Below are 24034 nucleotides of genomic sequence, written 5' to 3'. Positions count from 1 at the left end.
ATATCGCCATTTCCGGTTCTCGAATATTTTAGATCAAGCTTGCCTTTGTGTTATCGGCCAAATCGTTACTCGACAAAGGCCAACATGACTTCCGTGTGCTTGAGCAAACATGACATCAACATCCTTGAGAAAATCAAGGACCCTGAGTCGAACCCATATGCCGGCATTATCCTTGACTCCTCACTACCCCGCGACCCAAACATCACAGATGCAAGTGTGTACGAGCGGGTAGTCGAAAAAGAACGTGAAATCATTCGTTCTATTCAAAGCCTCGAGGCGCAGCTCAAGAGTCTCGCAGCTGAGGAAGCTAAAGATGTTGCCGTCAAAGGTTATCAGCAAAGCCTTTCAGCATTCGAGGGTATGATTTCTGAGTACCCTAATTATGCCAGCGCCAGAAACAACCGCGTCCAGATCCTGAGGCGATTATATGGCGATGCCATGCTGCTGTCCGATAGCAAGGACAACTCCATGCCTTTGATCGAGAATCCGGGCCAGACTGAAAGACAAAAGGCTGTCACTACAGCTCTGGGGGACATGAAGGTCTCAATTACCCTGCTTTCCCCACCATCAACCACAACACCTATTTCCCCACAGGTCGCACGTACTCTATCAATGGCTCACACCCAACGAGCTGCATTATATCTCAAGACAGCCAGACTATTGCAGACACGTTCACTGGATATCGAAGAGGCTCTCGAAGAATCCAAATGGGAAAGGCTGGACTTTGAGGAGGCTGCGTCTCGGGACCTTGCGTTTGGAGGAAGATATGGCAACCCAATTGCAAAAGGCTTGGCTGTCAGTGTCAACCCGACAGCCAAGCTTTGCGGACAAATCGTGCGAGAAGCAATGAAGAAGGAATATGGTCCATCGTTTGGCAATTAGACTGTGTATATATAATGAGACTTCATATCCCAAAACGTTAAAAATGAATATGACACCGAGTTGTACAGTTGAAACATGGTGAAAGTAACAACGACCCAGTGGTGGGAGACAAGTTAAATCAAGAAGACTTGGAAGAAAGCCCGACTCGTCTGGATTGATAATTAGCTTTTGGAACAATCAAGCAAGTAATGTGTGATAATATTACCGTCGCGCAGCCTCAAGAATCTGTTGAGTTGTTCGACCTTTATCCTTCTCCTCACGATTGATCCTGGTAGCAGCCGCTGAGAGGCCGATCAGAACACCGAAAATCGGGTCTGCAACGCGAGAGATGATGTACGCTGGTGCAGCAGGCATTGTGAATAAGCACAGAGAATCAGGTTGAATGAGATGCTTCCATGGAGTTCACTTTGCCCACCTGCAACATGATAGAGTTATCTGATCACGTGATACTGCACAAATAAAAAAGCGCACTTTGAATGTGATGCTCAGCGAGGACCTTCTTGTTAATTCTGTCACTTAGGAGGGATAGTTATTATACGCAGCCCAGAAATTAACAGACGGTGATTCTTTCAAGGGCTGAATCTTTCGATTATTAGACTTCGAGGAACACCACACATCGATTCTTCCAAGCTAATAGCAAGGCATGTCTTGTTTAGGTACATGAGTATGGCGAGCTTCTTTCGAATCGAACTAATGGCTGTTTGTGCCAATAAACTCGGGCATGAAGTAATCTTAAGATCATAGTACTACAATCAGCATCGTAAGGCAGCGCCTAGCGATACATAATTATAGATTCTATTTCAAGTATAAGGATTCTTCTCCATAATAGACTCCTCCTCATGCTACCTAATTTAGGTAGATTGAATCTCTGTAGTTTTACCATTTACTTCTGTTGTTAGACTGGTAGTGCTTCTTTTCACGATAGGTACCAATCGAGGCAGTTGGGGCTTATCTGACACGTGACCCGTCAATGGTCCGTGCACTCACGCACATTCGCTTGCGACGAAATCAAAAAATCCGTCCACAATCTCCATACGTCTGTCTTGTCAACTCCTCGCAACTTCACTAACCAGCAGACAACACACCGCCGGACAAGATGAAGTTCCTCAAGGTCGGCCGAGTCGCCATCATCACCCGCGGCAGATACGCCGGAAAGAAGGTACGACGCCCACGACAATTTCGTGCTGCCATTGCATCTCCCGAGTTCTGCGCCATCAAATAAAGATAGGGTTGGGGGAGGGGAGAAGGGAAACAAAAACACGCCTTTGGTGTTTTTATGCACACGGACGACTATCTCGAGGCGCAGAACAAAAGAGAACCGACATGCTGGGCCACGATTTTACATTCCATTTTAGTCCCACAGGGAACAATGATCGCTGACTCGATTTTGCTTCACAGGTTGTCATCATCCAGCCCGTTGACAACGGCAACAAGCCTCACCCTTTCGGCCACGCCCTGGTTGCCGGCATTGAGCGATACCCCTCCAAGATCACCCGCCGCATGTCCAAGACCCGCCAGGAGAAGCGAAACAAGATCAAGCCCTTCATCAAGGTCATCAACTACAACCACTTGATGCCCACTCGCTACACTCTCGAGCTCGAGGGTCTCAAGGGTGCCGTCTCCAACGATACCTTCAAGGAGGTTTCTCAGCGCGAGGACGCCAAGAAGACTGTCAAGAAGGTTCTCGAGGAGCGATACACCAGCGGCAAGAACCGATGGTTCTTCACCCCTCTCAGTACGTTGTACCGGCCTTGTGGCATTGGCATCTGGGTAGAGCTGTGCACCGTCACTGGTCTGCCGAGTGCTGATGGACACAATTTTTGTCTGTGCGGGGCACAAGCTAACAGCCATCTACAGAGTTTTAAAAAAGGAATCGTTTCTCCATCACGGTTAGGGAGTTGGCGGGATGTAAAGAGCATCGATGGCATTAAGGAACCCCGGTTTTTATGGGCTCAATATGAAGTTTCTTAAAACAAGATCAGATCTCTACTTTGCCCCGTGATTGTAGCGTCAATATACAACGCGGATCGGACGGACGTGTTGTCCCGACCGAAGGATACCACTGGTGGAGTTGAATGAATTGGTGTCATATGAGGTGTTGAATAGACCTTGAGGACTCTTCTTGACGGTTGAATGTCTACGAGGTACATGAATCCATAAAATGAATTAAATTACCGTCAAAGTGATACACCACGACAAAATCGCGTGCACAAGATTCAAAACACAGAGACAGACAGCCAGAAGCGGAGAGAAAATTATGAACTTTTGATATGATAGGTTTTCTTTGTTACCCGTTTCGTTTCTACATGTCTATGGCCAAACGCCGTCTAGAGTTACACATCAATTAGACCATTCGTGATACGGTTCATGCATGCGACCGCTACCTCGCGCTCTGCGCCCAGCTCTATGGCTTTACACATCATAATACCACCCAGCCATCCTCAGTCAAACAGAATATAGCAAAAAGTCTCCAATCCGCAGAAAAAAGAGCGCCTAGTCAACCCGACCATGGACGCGTTCAAGCCAAGTTCAAAAACTCGGTTGGCGTAATACATAAGGAAATAATGGATATAGAAAAGAGTTCCTTAGATCGCCGTTCGCCCCGTAAAGTAAACGTCAGGGTCTTGTATCCCATTGCCATTGTGCATCAAAGCTCTAGACATGCTGAGCATCGTTAATACCGAAGCGGTTGGAAACCTCATTGGCTAATGTGGTGGGGTCGACCTCAGAAGAGTAACTGGGAGCAAAACCGCCAAAAAGGGTGAAGATGAGGAAAGCGGTAGCAACAAGGACAGTGACCTTGCGGAGGACAGGCTTGCGAGCACCAAAGTCGGCCCATTGTCGGTTGGCGTCAGCAATGTGGCCCTTGATCTGCTCATACCCGAGCTTGTAGTAGACCATGCCACCGAGGGCAATAGAGTAACCAAAGAACTGGAGAGGAGTAACCTGGGTGCCCCAAATCATCATGGAAGCGCCGACCAGGAGGATATCCTTGAGAACACCACAAAGGGTAAGGACGACAGCGGAAGTCTTGCCAATCTGAAGTGGATGTTAATTGGATTTCTGACTAATGTTTGCCAAGAAAAACTTACCAGGAAGACGACGGAAACGTTGAGCATGAAAGCGCAGAGACCGTTCAGGAAGAAAGTGAACAGGCCAACGTGGTAAACCTCGGCCATTGTGCAGTTGGGGACCTCCCAGATGAGGGCGACAACACCGTTCATGACAGCGCAGATAGGAGCAAAGTAGTACAGGGAGACGAGAGGGTCCATCTTGTAGTCAGCAGAGCTGAGAAGACGCTGGACCATGGTGAGTCGGAGAGCCTCGAAGACGATACCGCCCATCTGGAACAGCACACCAACGGTCACAAAGTGGATTTCGCCCATGGACGCAATGATGACACCGACAACAATGGCTGAGACATTGAGGAACTGCTTCAGATTGGGAGCAGAAACACCCAGGATCCAGCCAGAGATGAGAACAGCGACGGGTGTAGTAGCCTTGAGCATCTGAATGAAAGCGACTGAGAGATAGAGGTACGTCAAATTTCCGCAAATCAAACTCAAGCTGAAGAAGATGCCGATAGGAACGACAGCACGGACGTAAACGCGAGCGGTCATCTTAACGGTCTTGCGGCCGTCAAGGTAGGGAGTCCATCGGGCCATAATCTGAGTAATGACGGTCGAAAAAGTCAAGTGGTAGGTCGTTAGAATGACCGGGTAACCTGAAAACAGAAGTTAGCAAGGGAGTCGGAAGTTGAGACAGGATCGAGGAGCGAACGTACGGAAGTTGAGGGTATCGAGGAGCCATTTGTTGAACAGAATGACAGATGAAGAGAAACCGATCCAGGCGCTATGAAGGCCGTTAGCAAAAGCCGCATCGCGAAAGTCAATTCGAAAATCGAGGTTACTGACATAACGTAGAAAGTAGGGTGAATAGAAGCGCCAGCGGGCTTTGACTTCTCGAGACCGGGGTTAACCGTAGGAAGAACAGGAGTAGTCGAACGAGGCGTCTCTCCAGAGACTCGAATCTTCTCGTCGGCCGACATTTTGATTAATTATTTATTTGGTGGTGGTTTGGGTGAGAAAATTGGTAAAGGTTGGTTGAGGCTGTCGACGAGAAGTTGTAGATAAGAGACCCCCTTGAAGACAGATTTTAGGGGGGACGCGCAAACGAGCGGACGGACAGCCGAGTCCTGTAATGGGATAGAATCGGGGAAGGCGAGGGGTGCTTGATATGCAATTTGGCGGGGCCCAGGCAAGACAGAGTCTCAAAGAAGAGAAAAAGGCGAGGAAAAAAGGCAAGCTACTGTAGCAAGGGATAAAGGAGTACTGGCAGTAGTAAGTCGTTAAGAAGCTAGAGAAGGACTGAAGAGAAACAAGATAACAAGAAGTCGACCCTGATTCTAGAAAAGAAAAAGAGAAAGAAGGAGGGAAAACTGCTGGGGACAAGGAGAATCAAGAGTAATTTAGTTGGTTGGTTGGCACATACGTAAAAAAGTAAAAGGGGAATAGCTAAAGCAACGTTGACTACCTACTAAGATCTCGAAAGGCCAATGCAATGGATGGATGGATCTTGGATCCAGGGGGTGTGGGTTTGCTGTTATTTTGGTGAACGGAAGCCAGTCCAGGCTGAGGCGCGGCAATTAAAAAAAAATATATTGTAAGGGTTTTCTTCCCCTTCTGAAATTGGCATTTTAACGCATATTAGTGGAGGAGGGATGAGTTAGCACTAAGAATTGATCAGCCAGTTTCTTCCAACACGAGCAAAATGTGGATGTACCTGTGCGTAGGTACTAAGGACAGGTACAGGTACAGGCACTCCCAGACCGTGTACCACGCAAAGCTTGCTTTGACGCGTGTACAGGGGGGCAATCATTAGACAGTGGGATGCACCTGCAAGGTACTGGCTGTGTATCACAGACCGTATCCGGCTGTACTGTAACTGGAACAGAAACTGGCTGATACCTCCAGACCGACCTGTTCCTGTTCAGGGGGCGTTTCTCCTTGACTCTGAGGAGAGCGGCGGCGGCTGGGGAGGGGCTAAGCCTGGCGAATCATTTTGCCCACGTTGAGTAGATCGCACTTGGTTCTATGTAGGTATGTCAGATAAGAGTTTTGCTTCTTGCACTGTGCGCTGACTGTTCTTGTTTGATGATGACGCTTTTTGGCTTGAAGTTAAAGAGGAATGTCTGTAGCTGAACAGCAACATGTGAAAATATCGTGGTCTTTATTATGATCAATACATGAATAACTCGGCAACAAACTGAATATGTTTTTAGACTAAAGGAACTTATAACAATGATTCGGAACGTTGTGATATTGATTGCCAACTCAGCACACGCCTACAAATAACAACTCCATTGTTAACCTGGTGGGTGAACCTTCAACTACCGAAGCCACCTCAAAATAGACGCTTATAAAGGAAGGTGTGTGTGCTTGAGTAAAGTAAACATAAAAAACGCGACCTGCATAAGTAGGTAGGTAGTTAGGTAGTGAAAGGGTTTCTATTAAGAAACCATTGTTTATTGATTTCGACTACAACTTCCATCACACTTCCACGATGCTCGACCTACCTAGCTTCCATGACACAATGCATACTTAACTTTGCTACCTACATGCCTACCTCGCTCTGATACAATACCTTTATTCTACGGTTGCGTATTAGCGGTAGGCAGACAACGAGTTACATTTTTGATTCATTCGCTGGCACGCAATTCAAGTCTGGCAAAGCTATGTGCCAACTAATACCCAGATCACGATACAAGTTAACCCCTAATACATCCATAAAGTTGGTAGATGCCGGCAGATCAACACAAACCCCATAAGAAGCTTCACTGGACAAAAATATATTGAAGAAAGCTTGTCTTAACTCAACGGTCCTATTGTCATGACATGGGACGGTCTCCAGTAAGTTAATCGGTAGATCCTGCTTGGCACGAACGTGATTAGAATGCCAACACCGTATTGCCCACATATCTGTAGATCCAAGCGAGAGGTTCAATATGGAAAGTCCACGTTTTTTTATCAATGCCTTGTCTTGTCACCCGGCCCAGCTTTCCCGAGACTTGGCTTTCAGTTAAGCATTCGCGTCCTAAGTCGAAGACCCATCTATCTCACGCTGACAATAGAAACACAATGCAGAGAACCGACGAGCCGAGCTGCGCACCGTGAAATCGTCAGGGTACCAAGTATCGTCTCATAGTACATTTATTAATCAAGTACAGGTACTGGTGGTACCTGCATAGGTAGGTATGTATGAAAGGGGCCTTTGGGGAGTCGGATTCTCTCCTGTCGTTGCGATCGGAGAGGACTTTTTCGGTGGATGCCAAACTCTATATTCTTGGTTGCTGGGTATAATTGCATATATTAAATTCCTCCTGAAACAAACACATCCCAGACCCCTTTTGCGTGGTCATCCCTTGATAGAAGAAATATGCTAACGGGCGACGCTGTCGGCAGTGACATCCATGCTATGACGGGCCAGGGCTCAGGCCGAACCAAGGCTGGTATTACCACGCGAGGTGCAAGCCTTGCCTTGCAAACCACCTCTTAGGAATCGACGAGAATTAGCGCCAGGACGATCCCGTTGTTGATCTGCCTCCCTCGTTTCAGAGTACGTGCGTGCAATGTTTTCAACTGATGGAGGATTCGAAAACACCCGTGTTCAGTGAGGACGGAGCCTTGCGAAACCACCAGTTAATCCTGAGATATATATGGGTCTAGTGACGTTTGTTGGTTGAGGGTTACGAAGCCTTATGCGTGGCCCTCATCTCGCTGCTTCAATATCTTGATGGTGGTTTCCAAGGTGGATGCCATGAGCCGATGTTGTGGGAACAATAGCCGTGATCATCGCTTGTCTACGGAGAATAGGTCCAAAGGGAGAAGCAAGAAGCGAAGCTTGTTACATCGATTAGTGTCAACTCTTTCAGTAGTCGAAATGATAACTCATGTTAGTCTTTGATCGCTTCGTTCTATTGTTATAGCGCGTGCTGGCAATTGACGTTAACACTCTGGCAAACGAAGTACTTCAGCTGCCTGTCTGGTATTATTGGATCAGTTGCGTTCATATCTTATCTGGAAGATACCTTGGAGCTTAGTATGTACGTACACTCTGGACACTGTACGGATGCAGCATCCCTCGACTCTACATTAAACCTTCCCCACCCATCCATCCATCCATCTTATTCAGTACCCCTGACATTGCATTTTCCATCCAGAAACTAGTCTAGTTGACTTTGGTTGTGACAGTTTTGAGAGATTGTCAGATTTGTCCCCAAGCTGACGGTTGATCAGTAAGTACAGTAGGGGAGGGGCCAAAAATGGCATTTGCCTGACAAAACGGCTCAACGGACTCGGAGTGTACGAGAAACGGGAGTTCTGGGACACGAGACTGTTTGCTGTTGTAACTATGTAACGAGCATCAACCCCCCGATCTCAAACGAGAATGATACATGCACTACTCTGTACACGACGTCCACTCTGGAGTCTGAGATTGAGTCTGAGTCCGGGGCCCAGAACTCGGATATAGGCATCGAGTTGTGGCGTCTTGTATTAATTTGGTGACAGGCGGGACAGAGATTGATGTCAAGTCTTGGGTCTTGCTTGGATTGGCCAAAAGAGAAGGCTGACTAGGAGTCGTGATCTATCATCCAGTCAGAGACACGTTCACTCTAACTGTTATCTTATCACTCTCAAAGGTAGAATTACAGCTCATCTCAGGAAATTACAAGCGTTACCCGTGTGGGGGCCTCATGCATCGATGAATTATTCGAGTCTATGGCGCGGGACCAACCACATATGTGTCAACTTGAACACTCGATAGCTATGAAGCAAGCGGTGACGACGATCATACCAGTGTCTTGGTTCTTCGGATAGGCAAGTTTCAAGTATATTGGAAACGTATCAGATTGACAAAAGATCAGCCTCATAGCATCGGTAAGGCTTCTAGACTTGACGGGATCTTGGCAGAAGACAAGACGACGGGAGCCACTCAACAGCTGCGGCACTAATTATAAAAGAAGCTAGATGATACTCTGCATCAGTGGCACAGTGCCCATTACATGTACAGTCGAGGAGCAAGCGTGTTGAGTGAAATTTCATGCAATATTTGAACGAGCATTGTACATACGTAGAATGTTACGCCAGTATTATGCTAACTCAACATACATACCTTAGTAGGTAGGTAGTAAAGTAATTCGAGACTTGTACATGGCTGACTCTGATCTCCGAACTAGGTACCGTTGAAAATTGCCGTAGGGTAAGGTAATGCTAAAATTGACTCGAGCGACATACATATCTTGGTAGTGAAGCTTAACACATGCAACGAGATCACAGGTGCTTCTTTCAAACGCAAATGCATAGACTACAGCCTAGGTGCCTGTAAACACGACTTTGGCTGAGCTGAGTGAGAATGACCTCCTTATCCCATCTCAAAGTCTCTGAGATCATCACTCTAAATCCGGTTGTCCTACAACATCAAAATCCATCACATCAAGATTATCCAATCCCATATAAGAATAAGCCCACCCACGTTCGCCTGCCCGCTGCAGTCCAGGGGTCGTCAAGTGGGTGGACCCAGCCCCAGTCGGGTCCCCCCCCTCCTCAGTCTATCAGTCTAGGGGCTCCAAAATAATTTTAGCCCCGCCATCCGTTAAGTTACCTTACCGTCTCTCCTTTTCTGCCACCCGCTCTCCTGAAGCCACCTCACTTCTGCAATCCATCGCAGTCAATATCTACAGCTACCACGGGGCTTTGATCTTCTCGCTGTCTTCTCGTTGTTCTGTAAAGCTTCTTCTCTTTCCAGTCGCTCCATTGTTGTCCGCGTCTGCGCATTTCTCTTCCTCTTATTCCCTTCCTCATACCCACTACAGCTTCATCTAATACCCCCACCATGGCCGATACGTGAGTTACTCCTCCGCCTGTCGTTACGATTGATCAATGACAACGCTCGCCATGATATGCTTTTTGTTGTTCAAACAAAGTTTACTGACTTTTATGCTTTCTCAGTAACGTTGATGTTCTCGTTATTGGCATGGGACCTACTGGTCTCGGTGCTGCCAAGCGTCTCAACCACATTGTATGCCCTCACCGCCACCTCCAGCAAGAGGCAAGAATCTCGACTGACAATGTATACAGAACGGTCCTTCATGGCTGATTGTCGACTCTTCTGACAAGGCTGGTGGTCTTGCCAGTACCGACACCACTCCCGAGGGTTTCGTGAGTTACTGCCGTTAAATCTTGACTGAAAACTTTGTTGCTAACTTGCAATTTTCTAGCTCTACGACGTCGGTGGCCACGTTATCTTCTCCCACTACAAGTACTTCGACGACTGTATCGACGAGGCTCTCCCCAAGGATGATGACTGGTACACCCACCAGCGAATCTCCTACGTTCGCTACAAGGGCCTCTGGGTTCCTTATCCCTTCCAGAACAACATCTCCATGCTCCCCAAGGAAGACCAGGTCGACTGTATTGAGGGTATCATCGACTCTGCTCTCGAGTGCCGTGTCGCCAACACCAAGCCCAAGGACTTCGACGAGTGGATCGTGCGCATGATGGGTGAGGGCGTTGCCAACATCTTCATGCGACCTTACAACTACAAGGTCTGGGCTGTTCCCACTAAGAAGGTAAGCTATCAAGACCCATACACAAGACGGTGAAGGCGGTGTACTAACAAGCTGTAGATGCAATGCCAGTGGCTCGGTGAGCGTGTCGCCGCTCCTGACGCTAAGCTTGTCACCAAGAACGTTATCCTCAACAAGGTTGCTGGTAACTGGGGCCCCAACGCTACCTTCCGATTCCCCGCCCGTGATGGTACCGGTGGTATCTGGATTGCCGTCGCTGAGACCATCCCCAAGGAGAAGAAGCGATTCGGCAAGCAGGGCGAGGTCACCAAGATCGATGCCGAGAAGAAGATTGCCTACTTCGCTGATGGCAGCACCATTGCCTACAACAAGCTCGTCAACACCATGGCTGTTGACCACCTCGCCGAGAAGCTCGGCAACCAGGAGCTCATGACCCTCACCAAGCAACTCTACTACTCTACCACTCACGTCATTGGTGTCGGTATTCGAGGTGAGCGCCCTGAGCGCATTGGTGACAAGTGCTGGTTGTACTTCCCCGAGGACAACTGCCCCTTCTACCGTGCCACAATCTTCTCCAACTACTCCCCTTACAACCAGCCTCAGAAGGACGTCAAGCTTCCTACTCTCTATCTTGCCAACGGTGAGAAGGCTGCCTCTTCCGAGGCCAAGGAGGGTCCTTACTGGTCCATCATGCTTGAGGTTTCTCAGTCTACCATGAAGCCTGTCGATGTTGAGAACCTCCTCAAGGACAGCATCCAGGGTCTTATCAACACTGAGATGATCAAGCCCGAGGACGAGATCGTCTCCACCTACCACCGTGCTTTTGACCACGGTTACCCCACCCCCACTCTCGAGCGTGAGGGTGTCCTCAAGCAGGTCCTCCCCAAGCTCGAGTCCATGGACATCCTCTCTCGTGGCCGCTTCGGCAGCTGGCGATACGAGGTCGGTAACCAGGACCACTCCTTCATGCTCGGTGTTGAGGCTGTCGATGCTATCCACAGCGGTGCTGTCGAGCTGACCCTCAACTACCCCGACTTTGTCAACTCTCGCCAGAACACTGAGCGTCGTCTTACCCAAAACTTCGTTTTCAGCACTCCTCAGACCAACGGGATCCCCAGCCACTCCAAGGCTCAGTAAATAACCACTGCATTGGAGTCGGAGTTGAAGGTATAGCGTGAGCCATCTAACATTTGGTCGGGCACGTTGTTTGATATTTCAAGAGATATGTGTACAAGAAAACATTGTGGGAAGCGAGTTAGCGCCTCGAGAAATGACGAGTCCAGAATTTTAGGATTGATGATGGGAAATAAGACAAGACGCTGCTGGTGAATGTTCCCAGTTAGCTGGACGGCCGGATGGATATAGGTTTCCGCTGGAGAAGCGGGGCATGATAGAGGATATATGTAGATCTGGAATTTTTGCTCTAGGGTTAGACAAATGAACGGATTGTCCTATACAGATACAGATACATAATAGTATACAACATACAATCTGTGTGCATTGTGCATGTAAATATTTCCCTTTCCCTTTCTTTTTTCTCTTCACGTATCTTTTTTGGTGCTTTTTCTCATTATTAGGTACATAGGTACCTAGTGCTAAGGTGTGATGTCGTTTGACATTGAACGAGAACATCACAGTGACATCTCATCAACACCCTGCCACTTACATCATCACTACGTACCTGTATAATCAGGGGGTTAAAGTGTAAGGCTCACTATAAATGGAATCGAAATTATTTCCTCGGCCACCACGTAATGCTCGACAATGAGTACAGGGAAAAGTGTAGATTACAATAATTTCAAACTTTCATCACAGGAATGGGTGCCAGGAGAATGCGCTACACTACAAGAGATCATCAAAACAGCAACGCCAAACAACCTGAGAGAAAAGTCAATAAAGCAAGCGCTTGGTAGTGCAGCGACCCATAAACGACGCCACAAGGGTCCATCTCGCAGCATGAGCCGAAATTTGTCAATCCCACCTTTTTCTGTCTTACGCAACGAGGGTCTAGTTACAATAGGCCACGATCGCTGCACGGGTACTATGTACAGCAGTACAGCACATTGATGGATGCGCTATAAAATGTGATTGTCGGACGGGAGTCTGCTCTTGGCAGCAGGTAACCTGCAAAGCTACTAAGGGAAAATTTCTTCTTCTTCTAGCTCTACGCTTTGGCCAGAAAGAAAAGGGATGGGTAGGAAAGAGAGTTATTATTAGAGAAGAAACATCTGACCAGGGCATCCTTAACCCGAGAGGACATTGTCGTCGGTGCCCAAGGGGGTAATAGAAGAGTTGGAAACGATGTAGAGAGTTTCGGTTACGGGACCCAAATATGCCTTACAGAGAGGATGTTCACGATGGTGGTGGTGGTGTAGTAATGGATGTCTTGACTGCATGACTTTCTGTGTTTTGTTTTGAAACAGGGCCAAGATGGCCCAATAGAAGCTAAAGATACAGGGCTTGAACTGTAAAAGCTAACCAGAGAACAACGTGTTCTGCTCATGGTTACTCTGCATCTCCAACTCCGTCTGACTGCCTGCGCCCAACTGTCAAACCGGGACACCACCCTTGCTATTCCGTCATCCACTACTCTTTCAAGACGGGGCCAGCCTGCGAACAAGACTTGGACCCTGTATCTTTGACACACACAAAAAAAAACACACATAACCCGGACGGCAACCAATTCCGACGAGTCGCATCGATAAGAAACCGGTTGACTTGATATTCGCAATTCAAGTTAGGTAGGTACCTTAGTAGTATGTGTAGCAGGTAGTAAATATCAAAATATTAAATTTGTACCAACTTCAAGCATACCACAAACCAGTGGACGCCCAATTATTATAGAGACACTCAAAATAACATACTATAAAGATCCAACTGTTAGTTACCTATCTAGTTACTTCCAAGTATCTCCCACCTTGAAGTACTGGGACTGGGAGGGGCGGGAATCCACAAAGTCCACTCACAGGTATTTCGGCATCCCAAATCTAAGCCAACCTTGACCTAAACCAACTCCAAAGTTCAAACTCCCCCAACACCAACCCACACTACCTTAGTACCTACTAACTTGCTTGCTTGTGCTTGTGCTCGGCGGTCACGGTACACTACGGTCCGGTCCAGTAACCACCACACACCAACTGACAGAAAGTTGTTCTATCATTCGATCCGTCCTCATCTCAATCTTCCTTTTGCCGGAGCCTTACCTTGTCTCGCCCTCCTGAATCCCCATTCCCCAGACGCCGACCGGATCTGCCGTCAACGTATTATTGTCAATTGTGAGCCTCTACCGTCATAGACAGGGTCATATCAGCACTGTTCCGTTCCGTCCAAGAAGAGTTCCACCAAACGCTCGGCCTTCCAGACGCAGATCCTACAATATCCCGATCCAAATATCCAAATCCATCGTCTCTTTTCCCTATTTTACGCCGTGTTTTGCCTGCGCCCGACTCTCGCTTTAGTCGTTCGATACCGAATTATTCCTTCTTTGCTTGCGACCTGTCCGTCCTACTCAAACCCTAGCCGATATATCTCCGATGATGGGCGCCTTACTTTCATGTGCCTCAGACCTAGATTGAATACCAACGCTCGCTTCCCGTAGCCTTCCCGCTCTGCTACCGGCACCGACTAATTCGCCCTTGCGGCGCGCCGCCGTTTGCGCTCCATCATGGACAGTGCTCCGCTCGTTACCGACGACCTTCTCGATCCTCCGCCTCGAATATACGAGCGATTGCGTCAGATAGCTGGATATACTTGGGATGAAAACCAGCTACCCTTCCACTCTTCATATGACTACTGGTAAAACCCCCACCATGGGCCATGACGGTTGCTCATGGCCCCGGTCAAAAGACTTTCTCCCTCTCTAACTGCGTTCAGGCATGTTGTTGGCACCCGTTTCGTCTCGTCAGTGCCTTCGCCCTCGAGCTCACACAATGCTTCAAGTCCAGGATCAGCATTGAGGCTGTATTCTGGTCGCCCGTCTCCGTCAGAACCTTACGCCCCAATATCGAATACCGATGGCTACGATACCCAGGCAATTACACCCCCAGCCTCCTCCTCATCGAATAACCCAAATGATGCCCCTTATATCGAAGAAAAAGTGGTTGCTCGGCTATCTTACCATGCTTTGCGAGAAGAGCGGGCTTTTCATATCGCCAGAAGCTTAATTGCCAATTCGGACCTGACCGGTCAGCATATTGTCAAACCTCTGGATTTGATTAGGTTAAACCCCCTCCCTGGCGACCGCGCTCAGGTTGTTGTCGCTATATACCAACATCCTGGGCCTAATTACCTGCTGGAGGTGCTCGACATGGGCCCTGCTTTCTACAGGGCTCGTACTCACGGAGAAACCTTCACCTCATTACGAAAGAATGAACCCGAGTTGCACGACCCGATTTCATTACAATACTTTCTTGACTTTGCTATAGGCGCAGCACAATGTCTGGAACTTCTCCACCATAATCTTGGTATGATACACGGCGAGATTCGAGGTGATGCGTTCCACTTCAACGTTGAGACAGGGCAGGTCAAAGTCATGTCTTTTGGATCTGGAGTTCGTTCGTTTGAACATGGCCTGACAAGCACCGGGTGGTCTACTCTTTCGAAAGAACTCGGAGCACGGAACAAGCTGTTATATATAAGCCCCGAACAAACAGGTCGAATGCCCGCGGAGCCAGATAGCCGTACCGATATCTACTCCCTAGGTGTCTTGTTCTGGACCCTATTGACTCAGCGGCCTGTTTTCGAGGGTGACACTCCTCTTGACATTGTACAAGGTGTTCTTGGTCGGAGGATACCAAATGTGTCTACCGTGAGACTCGACGTTCCGGATGTTATTGGAAGGATTATACAACGGTGTACAGCCAAGAATGTCACAGATCGATACCACTCAGCGAGTGGTCTCCGTTATGACTTGGCCAAGGTTCAGGAGTTCCTCGGCGATGGAGACTGGTTGGCACTCAAGGAGTGGAGGATTGGCACAAGGGATGTATCGTCTTTCTTCATGCTTCCTGCCATCATGATTGGTCGTCAACAGGAGCAAGCAGAATTGAGCAAGGTCATTGATCGTGTTGCAAAAAGTCACGCCATGAGCCTCAAGGGAAACACCAATAGATTCTCTGACGGCTCAACCCTCTCAAATGACGTCGCCGCGTTTGACGATATATCTAGCGAAGGAGCAAGCTCTGTAGACGGCACCAACTATCGAAGCGGCTCGTTCACACATACCGCCCCGTCCGAAACCAAAATAGCAAAGACCAGCTTCAACCCGCTATATTCAGATACACAGACGGTTTCTGGCGATACAATCGCATCGTCACCTTCGGGCACACTTCCTCGAGTTGCTAGACCCTGGGAGAGACACCAGTCTATTTCTATTGAAACACGCAGTCTCGTTGAAAGTTCTGGACCCGACTCTCAGACTCGTCACAGTATGGTGGAGTCGACAGCGTCTAGCTTATCAAGACAGCTAGGCTCTGCCAAGTTTCGACGCCGCGATTACTGCGAGGTTGTTACAATTGAAGGCGCAGGTGGACTTGGGAAGAGCTGCCTCGTCCAAAGCGTTCTTGCTGATGCAAGGAGACGAGGTTACTGCGCCACGGCCAAGTTTGACACCGCCAGGAGAACTGCATTTGGACCTCTGCTTAAGCTGCTCTCGTCCCTGTTCAAGCAGGTCTGGGGCGAGAGAAATACTGAGACTCCGTTCCACCAGGGTCTCAAGCAATTCGTTCGTCCTGTTTGGCCCATGTTGCATCGCCTGCTAGGGCTTCCAGAGTTTCTTCTCGGCCCTCCAGAAACCACGATTGGCAGATCGATTTCATCATCTTTACAATTTAGCTCGAGCAAAGGTAGTGTTAGGTCGGGACTGAAGCGCCGAGGATCATCTCCTGGCGGCTCTCCGAAGTTAGTTGCGAGAAACCCCAGTGTCGCTTCGCAATCGTCTTCGGACTTTCTTCGCACTGGCACATCCACTAAGACCATGCGGCTGATGAACATCTTTCTGGATGTACTTCGAGTTTTTACTGCACACAAGTTCATTTGTTTCTGCTTAGACGATCTCCACTTTGCCGATGATGAGTCTATGGAACTGATCTCTCAAATCATCGCTTCACGAATGAAGATGGTTATCATTATGACCTATCGCACTGAAGAAATAACATGGGAGAAGATCCAAAGCATGATTCATCTCCCTGAGAATGAGGGTATGTACGAATATTTGCTTGGATTTAGTAACCTTTGGCTAAATCATGTTTGCAGAATTTCCTCGCTCTGGCAGCCCTTTAATCACTCGCATCGCACTGTCACCCCTGACCGAAGATGACATAGTTCAATACGTCTCGACAACGCTCTGCCGACCGAAAGAAGAAGTCTTGCCTCTTGCGCTAGTGTTGCAGTCTAAAACGGCAGGTAACCCATTCTATATGAGAGAGATGCTGAGTGCTTGCCACCGAAAGAAGTGTATCTGGTACGACTATAGGGACAGTCAATGGCACTACGACCTCGACAGGCTCTTTGAGCAGTTTCAAGGAGAAAAGGATTATGATACACTCGATACCGCGTTCATCACCCATCGTTTGTCAGAACTCCCTGCCGCAGCACGAACTCTGTTAGCTTGGGCTGCCCTTATTGGCAACTCATTCTCATTCGAACTCATATGTCGGTTGATGAGTGGTGAGTTCGACTACCACGACGACAGAGGGGCATGCTGTGCCAAGTTCACACACAAGTCATATTCTCAAGGGGAAGCCATCGCCGGCCTTCAAGCCGCCATTCAGGCATACATCATAGTACCCAGTGAGACCGATGATCGATTTAGGTTCGCCCACGATCGATATATTCATGCTTCAGCTGATCTGCAAGAGTGCAATTCACGGAAGATGCATTTTATCATCGTGCAGACGCTCCAAAAATACCACGGCAGCGAAATCAAACAATTGGACAACATAGCGTCGCACATCTGTGCCGCGGTCGATATCATCCAGAGAAAAATTTCCAATCGTCGACAATACCGCAACTTATTGACAAGCTGTGCCCAAGATGCTGCAGAGAGCGGCGCAAAGCCTACAGCCGCAAAGTATTACAAAACAGCTGTATCTCTGTTACAGGACGATCCATGGACGGAAGGCAGGGAAGATGTGTCTTACGACGAAACGATGCAACTATACTTAAGAACAGCCGAGTGTTATCTTTACATGGGTAACTACATGGCAGCAAATGATATCCTCAGCACTATCTTCGCCAATGGAAAATCACCATTCGATAAAGCACCGGCATATGTTTTGCAGTCAAGGATATGTGCACAAAGTGGTGATTCCGTTGCTGCTCTAGCTTCACTCAAAGATTGCCTGGTTGGGCTTCAGGTCACTGTCGATGATGAGCCGAGTTTCAAGAAGTGCGATGATAAGTTCGAACGATTATCAATTCAGATCCAGACAATGGGCCAGGAAAAACTCCTCAATTATGAACAGGCGGCGGATGCCAATGTTGCGTCTATAGGAGCTGTCCTGTCTGAAACAGTTAGTGCCGCTTGGTGGAGCGACAGCTTGCGCTTTTATCATCTCAGCCTCATGATGGTAGAAATGCACCTGGAAAGAGGCGCTTATCCGCAGTCTGGAATGGCATTCCTTTACCTCGCAATGATCGCGCTGTCTCGCTTTAACATGACACAGTTCGCAGTGGATCTGAGCAACACTTCCCAGGACCTTCTTTACCAATCTCGAGACCCTTTCTTCCTTGCTCGCGGATTGATGCTCTATTCCATGTGCGTTGGTCACGTTCATCTGACGATGCCCATGATCTGTGCCCAGATGGAGGATGCTGTGGAATATGCGTCAGTGGCTGGTGACAGACAATCGATCATAATGTCGTACGGCGTGTCTGCAATCTTCAAGTTTTTCGGCGGAGAGAATTGCGCAGACCTTGAAGGATTCTGCCAGTACGGTTGTGAGGAGATTCCCAATTGGTATTCTGACTCTCGAGGTGGTTCAGTCCTCATTGCCGTCAAGCAGCTCTGCAGGGCTCTGCAGGGCAAGACTCGCACTGCAAATGCACTCGAAGTCATGAACGATGAAACCCACAATGCGGAGAACTACAAGGACTGGCTGGCCAGTTGCAACAGCAAAAGCAACCGGTCTATCACTTTTTACGAGAGCTTCGAGATCATACCCTTATTCCTCTACGGGCATTATGAGCGTGCCGTAGAAATTGGAGGCCATGCCATCGATCAGCTCAGTATGCTCTGGTCTTCCTATAACAGTAGGGTGATACTATTGTTTTACGGGCTAGCTCGTGCCGGATACCTGCTGCAAAAAATCCAGCTCCCTTGCTCTCCAGATGAAACGTTTTCCTCGCAGGTCGAGGAGGTCATTAGGGAACTGCGACGCTATGCCAAGATGATGGATGAGTGGTGCACCCTCTCAGACATCAACTACCTGAGCTGGATGAAGTTCCTGCAGGCGCAAATTGAGGAGCTGTCCGGCAATTATGGCAATGCCATCATGAACTACGAGTGTGCCCTGGACCATGCCACCGAGCATGATTCGATTTTTGATGAAGCCCTTGGCAATTACCTCATGGCTGGCATGTTCATCCGGCGAAGTGCACGTCGATCAGCTCGTGCAGCACTTCTTGAAGCGGTTGGGTTGTTCAGGCAGATGGGTGCCGTCGGTGTTTCGAAAGCCGTTGAGGAGGAACATAGCCTGCTACTGCATGGCCCTACAAGGAACCAACGAACCACCGATACGGGTGTTCAGACCGACTTCGTTGCTGACACAGCATCCGTTCAGTACCGGACTGTAGAGGCGGAGGACGGTGGAGATCTGACACGTATTCCATCTAATACCATGAACATGCCTGACCTTAACAAGGGCGAGCGCATAGGAGCATGGAGGGGTTCGATGAATATCCAGGCCGAGCCTGGAGTGGGATTGCCTGCTCTCGATATGATCGATCTGCATGCCATCCTTGTCTCTTCCCAGGTTATATCCTCCGTGCTGCAAGTAGACGAGCTTTTGAAAACTATGTGCGACGTCATTCTACAAACATGCGGTGGCTCGGCTACACTGGCTGCTATTGTCGTCCAAGAGAACGATATGGACACTTGGTGCGTAGCAGCTAGTGGTGATCCAGAGAGAGGTGCCTCAGCACATATACCAGGCATACCCCTATCTGGAACGTCGCTCATCGCTGAGAATGTCGTTCTCTATTCCACGCGTTTCCTCGAGTCGGTCTTTGTCCCTGACCTGGTATCTGATGAGAGATTCGGAAATGTCAACGATTCATGGCTTCAGAGGAATCCGGTTGGCAAGAGCATAATTGCCATTCCAATCTGCCATGGCAACAAACCACTACTGGGCGTGCTCTATCTTGAGGGCGAGCCGGGTGCTTTCACGGATCGCAATGTCACTGTCCTGCAACTACTTGTCAACCAAATTGGCATCAGTTACTCGAACGCGCTGGCGATGAAGAACGTGGAGAAGATTTCAGCAGAGAACCGCTCCATGGTCGCCGTACAGAAGCGAGCTCTAGCCAAGGCACTCGAGGCAGAGACGAAGGCCAAGAACGCAGAGGCGGAAGCCAAACGAAATGTCAAGCTTGCGGAGGAGGCGGCCAAGGCCAAATCCATTTTCTTGGCTAACGTCTCTCACGAACTTCGCACTCCCCTTAATGGTGTTATTGGCAACTCTGAGCTCCTCCGTGACAGTGACCTCAACAGAGATCAGCTTGAGATGGCCGACTCTATCCGAGTCTCGGCTGATCTGCTTCTGACCGTGATCAATGACATTCTGGACTTTTCCAAGATGGAAGCGGACAAGATGAAGCTGTACATCATTGCTTTCAACCCCGAAGATATGGTTCGTGAAGTCGTTCGGGCCGTCTCCTACAGCAACCGCGAAAAGACGTCCAAGAAGAACGTCAAGATTGTACAAAACATCAACCTACCGCCTATGTTGATATATGGCGACCCCATTCGTCTCCACCAGGTGCTAGGTAATCTTATTGGAAACAGTCTCAAGTTCACTGAAGATGGCTCGATAACTATTGGAGCTCGACTTGACAAGGAGACACAGGAGCATGCTACTCTTACCTTCTGGGTTCGGGACACTGGTATTGGTATTCCTCCTCAGCAACTGGCCAAACTGTTCCAGCCTTTCAGCCAGGCGGACGCCAGTACTGCAAGAAAGTATGGAGGAAGTGGTCTCGGTCTCAGCATCTGCAAATCTCTTATTGAAACAATGATGAAGGGTAAGATTCGGCTCGAGAGCGAAGAAAACGTGGGTACAACAGCTTGGTTCACCGTCACGTTCGAAAAGGCCAAGCCCGATGTTGCTGCAGGCGATGTGCAGACCAAAGCCACGTCCTCGACCGACCGCTATTTTGCAGCTGCTTCCCCCGTAGAGCGAGCCGAATCACCAAACCCTTACCTGGACTTATCCAAGGTGCCCAAGGACGAGATTCGCATCTGCGTTGCCGAAGACAACCCCATCAACCAGAAGATTGCCATTCAGTATGTGCAGAGGCTGGGGTACAAAGGTGTCGAGGCTTATGACAATGGACTTAAAGCTGTCGAAGGCCTTCGACAAAAAGCCAAGGAGGGAAGGCCGTATCATGTTGTCTTGATGGATGTCCAGATGCCGGTTCTTGACGGCTATGAGGCGACAAAGCTGATTAGGAAGGACTCTTTGGACGCAGTGCGCACAATCTTGGTTATTGCCATGACGGCTTCTGCAATTCAAGGAGATAGAGAGAAGTGCTTGGCTGCTGGCATGAATGACTATCTTGCCAAACCTGTCAGGTCGGAGATACTCAAGAGGAAGCTCGACGCGTACCTTTGTATCGAGGTAAGTGAACCAAATCATCATAGAAAACCAAGTACTGACTTGTCATAGCATGCACCGCCAAAGCCAGAACCCTCACCCCCAGTACCCCAAGGATCGACCCCCAGCCCGCACACGCTTGCCCGGGATCCCACTACCAAATCAAATTTGTCTTTTGTTCTTCCGTCTCCTGTAGTCAAGCCGAGCGTGGGAACAAGAGGGCCATCTAACGCATCTCCTGATCCCATGCAGGAAGAGGCTGTGTTTAATCAGCCTGTTGACCAGACTGCGCTGCAAGCACAGGAAAGCCCTGTGTACGGCAAAGAGCAACGAGAACCATCACCCTTAGCGATCCAGGACAGTGCGCCACCTTCGACAAGCACGGCTGCTCCTAGCCGTATGTCAAGCGACGATCGCTCTATAGACACTGCCTCCATCGCGGACAGTTCTACCTCTCAGTCCCAGAAACGATTCCCTCGAAAGCTCACTAAGCAACGTCGCAGTAGCGAGTCAAATAGCGAGCGACCGTTCCTAACCGGCTTCTCCAATGACAAATCCAGGAGTGTTCTCAAGAAGCCACAGCGACAGAGCACAACGAACCTTGTAGAAGAGGGCCAGAAGGCAGAGAATAGTTCTTTCACGTCTGGGAAGGATTCTAGCAAACGTAGCAGTTTGACATCCTCAGCTTCATCATTGAAGGATCGAATATTTCCCCACTAAGACGACACAACCTCGTCGTCGCCTGATATTTTTTATCATCTAACAGCCATGTCAGTGGTTGGCTTTTATACATTTACACTACGCAACAGCAAAACGACGAGGGGTGGTGCAAGGCTGAATGGAAGAGAGGACAGGGAGAGATGAAGGAATGTGACTTCCCTTGAGTAGTCCAAGGGAAAGCGTTTGAACGCATGTAAAGATTATGTGCCATTGTGCATTGATCTGGATTTTTGAATATTCTGTTTTTACTTAAGCGAGGAGCTTGAAGAGGATGACAGCTTGTGTCAAGGCGCGGATGAACAGGGACTTTTCGATTCAATTCATGACAAGGAAAGGGGGTGTCAAAGGTTATGTGGTAGGCCGTTTGGGACTGCTTGCAAGATACCTCCTATTTGCTTTTATTCTTTTTTGCCCTCTTAAGAGTAGAGATGGACTTAGCATAGACAGCGTGGTCCACTGATTTGGAGATATGATATCCGAGACGATCAACCGAGAAACGAAAATAGCCACAGTGAAGTGTACGTGTGTTCGTAAGCTTGAGCCACACAACAACGACTCGTGCTTAAGTTACTTGACTTTTGATCTCATACACAGCGTAGAGGTTATCGTTGCTCTTTAGTCCCCGGAAAAAAAGATGCATATAAGCCTGGTGCTTTCTTTAGCTCCCCCAAAGTAAGACCTACGCCCGTTCATCTTCCTATTCTGTCCCTCTTTCTCTCTGCTTACGCAAGCTCGCCGATGCTTGACAGCCCGAAGTCAATGGGGTGGGTTGAGGTCGAGTCGAAGCCTGACGATCATATCTACAATTGGGATTTGATCGACCTAAGGGGGCAAGGAACCGCCCACATGGGAGGCGTACGCTAGCGGCCGTTGGTGACAACGAGGCATTGGCGTCCGAGATTGACTTAACTTAGATGAGACGAGTCTCCGAAGATGGTACATTGCAGATGGCATGGGCTAGCAAAACAGACGATAGTCGGTGGGATGGAAGGTGACCCTGCATACTGTCACATTATGCAACGATGAGGCGGAAGAGCAAAAGGGAAATTGACGTGTAAGCTGACGGGCCGATCAATTCTCGATCAATGGTATAGCCCTGGCTTGTCTGGTTGGTCGACGGTAAACTTGGCTTCGGGATTCGATCGCGCGTATGAAAGTGCAGGGGAGAAGATCCCCCAGCTGTTGGTATAGAAGCTCGCCGAGATCCAGTTGGGTTGAACCAGATTCGGACAATGTACTGAGAGCCGTACATGGGGATTCAACACAAACCTGTCACAATTCGAATGTGAAACTCAGCCTGTACGTACAGGGGTGGAAGGTAGAAGACCAAGATCAAAGAATGTACAACTTAGCAAAGAGAATAGAGGTCATTTGCAGCTGTGCTTAGCAGGAGATGCCTGTCTCTCTTCATTCTTTCTCCTCAGACCACCAAGCCGATATGGCAGAGAGAACAACTGAAAACTCGAAACGAGATTTCGTGCAATCGTTTGGTTTATTGTAGTATAGGAGACGATTGTCGGTTGATCCGCGATATGAAAGAACAAATACGCATTGCAAAAATTGCCTGTTCCCTAGCTAGCCCAGGACATTCAGAATTGTAGTAACCGGTCCTGATGCAGGCGTAGACCTAGCTGGGTCAATTTTAACAGGGCTGCGTCTCATCTTGAGCTCATACTGGATACGGATAGTTAAGGAGAATCTTTGGTGTCCGGTCCAGCCTCTTGCGCTAATCCTCACTCGACGGTCACAATTGCTGGCCTTGTATTTTGAGGCTTGCGAATACTCGGATGATAGACACATACATGGGAGATGGGATGGATGGGCTAGCAGGGGTAGTCACTTCGCTGATCTTGATCGCCAAACAACCCTGGGTTAGGAAGGAAGGATATGCGGTTGGTATGTGGGTTATCGGATCATTTACACATCAAAATCGATAGTACATGAGCGAGCGTTTCGCACATTCCCGGCGGCAGGGGAGGCTTTGAGGTACGTTTTGGTAATTGATATTGCGTAGGCATTGACTTGTGCCTGCAAA

The 24034-nt window shown here is 48.7% G+C and overlaps 6 protein-coding genes across 6 annotated transcripts; 4 read left to right on the top strand and 2 right to left on the bottom strand.

Moving 5' to 3' along the window:
- Positions 1-84: 84 nt before the first annotated feature.
- FPOAC1_008965 (uncharacterized protein) lies at positions 85-882 on the top strand (the record flags this gene model as incomplete). The annotated part of the gene is made up of 1 exon (XM_044853398.1): positions 85-882. One exon carries the CDS (start codon positions 85-87, stop codon positions 880-882), a length of 798 nt encoding a protein of 265 aa, XP_044706068.1.
- Positions 883-1000: 118 nt separating this feature from the next.
- FPOAC1_008964 (uncharacterized protein) lies at positions 1001-1236 on the bottom strand (the record flags this gene model as incomplete). The annotated part of the gene is made up of 2 exons (XM_044853397.1): positions 1001-1031; positions 1088-1236. 2 exons carry the CDS (start codon positions 1234-1236, stop codon positions 1001-1003), a joined length of 180 nt encoding a protein of 59 aa, XP_044706067.1.
- Positions 1237-1978: 742 nt separating this feature from the next.
- Positions 1979-2747, top strand: FPOAC1_008963 (uncharacterized protein; the record flags this gene model as incomplete). Its single annotated transcript, XM_044853396.1, has 3 exons — positions 1979-2041; positions 2281-2617; positions 2740-2747. 3 exons carry the CDS (start codon positions 1979-1981, stop codon positions 2745-2747), a joined length of 408 nt encoding a protein of 135 aa, XP_044706066.1.
- A 790-nt stretch (positions 2748-3537) lies between these two features.
- Positions 3538-4930, bottom strand: FPOAC1_008962 (uncharacterized protein; the record flags this gene model as incomplete). Its single annotated transcript, XM_044853395.1, has 4 exons — positions 3538-3921; positions 3975-4606; positions 4667-4734; positions 4797-4930. 4 exons carry the CDS (start codon positions 4928-4930, stop codon positions 3538-3540), a joined length of 1218 nt encoding a protein of 405 aa, XP_044706065.1.
- Positions 4931-9774: 4844 nt separating this feature from the next.
- Positions 9775-11605, top strand: FPOAC1_008961 (uncharacterized protein; the record flags this gene model as incomplete). Its single annotated transcript, XM_044853394.1, has 5 exons — positions 9775-9785; positions 9891-9960; positions 10020-10100; positions 10160-10510; positions 10568-11605. The coding sequence occupies 5 exons, from the start codon at positions 9775-9777 to the stop codon at positions 11603-11605; spliced, it is 1551 nt and encodes a 516-aa protein (XP_044706064.1).
- Positions 11606-14132: 2527 nt separating this feature from the next.
- Positions 14133-21999, top strand: FPOAC1_008960 (uncharacterized protein; the record flags this gene model as incomplete). Its single annotated transcript, XM_044853393.1, has 4 exons — positions 14133-14263; positions 14342-16665; positions 16721-21303; positions 21352-21999. 4 exons carry the CDS (start codon positions 14133-14135, stop codon positions 21997-21999), a joined length of 7686 nt encoding a protein of 2561 aa, XP_044706063.1.
- Between the last annotated feature and the right edge of the window lie 2035 nt (positions 22000-24034).

Source organism: Fusarium poae, chromosome 3 (genome assembly GCF_019609905.1).
Source record: "Fusarium poae strain DAOMC 252244 chromosome 3, whole genome shotgun sequence".
Classification (NCBI taxonomy): Eukaryota; Fungi; Ascomycota; class Sordariomycetes; order Hypocreales; family Nectriaceae; genus Fusarium; species Fusarium poae.
The sequence above is the reverse complement of the archived record's forward strand: the minus strand, read 5'-3'. Positions and strand labels throughout refer to the sequence as shown.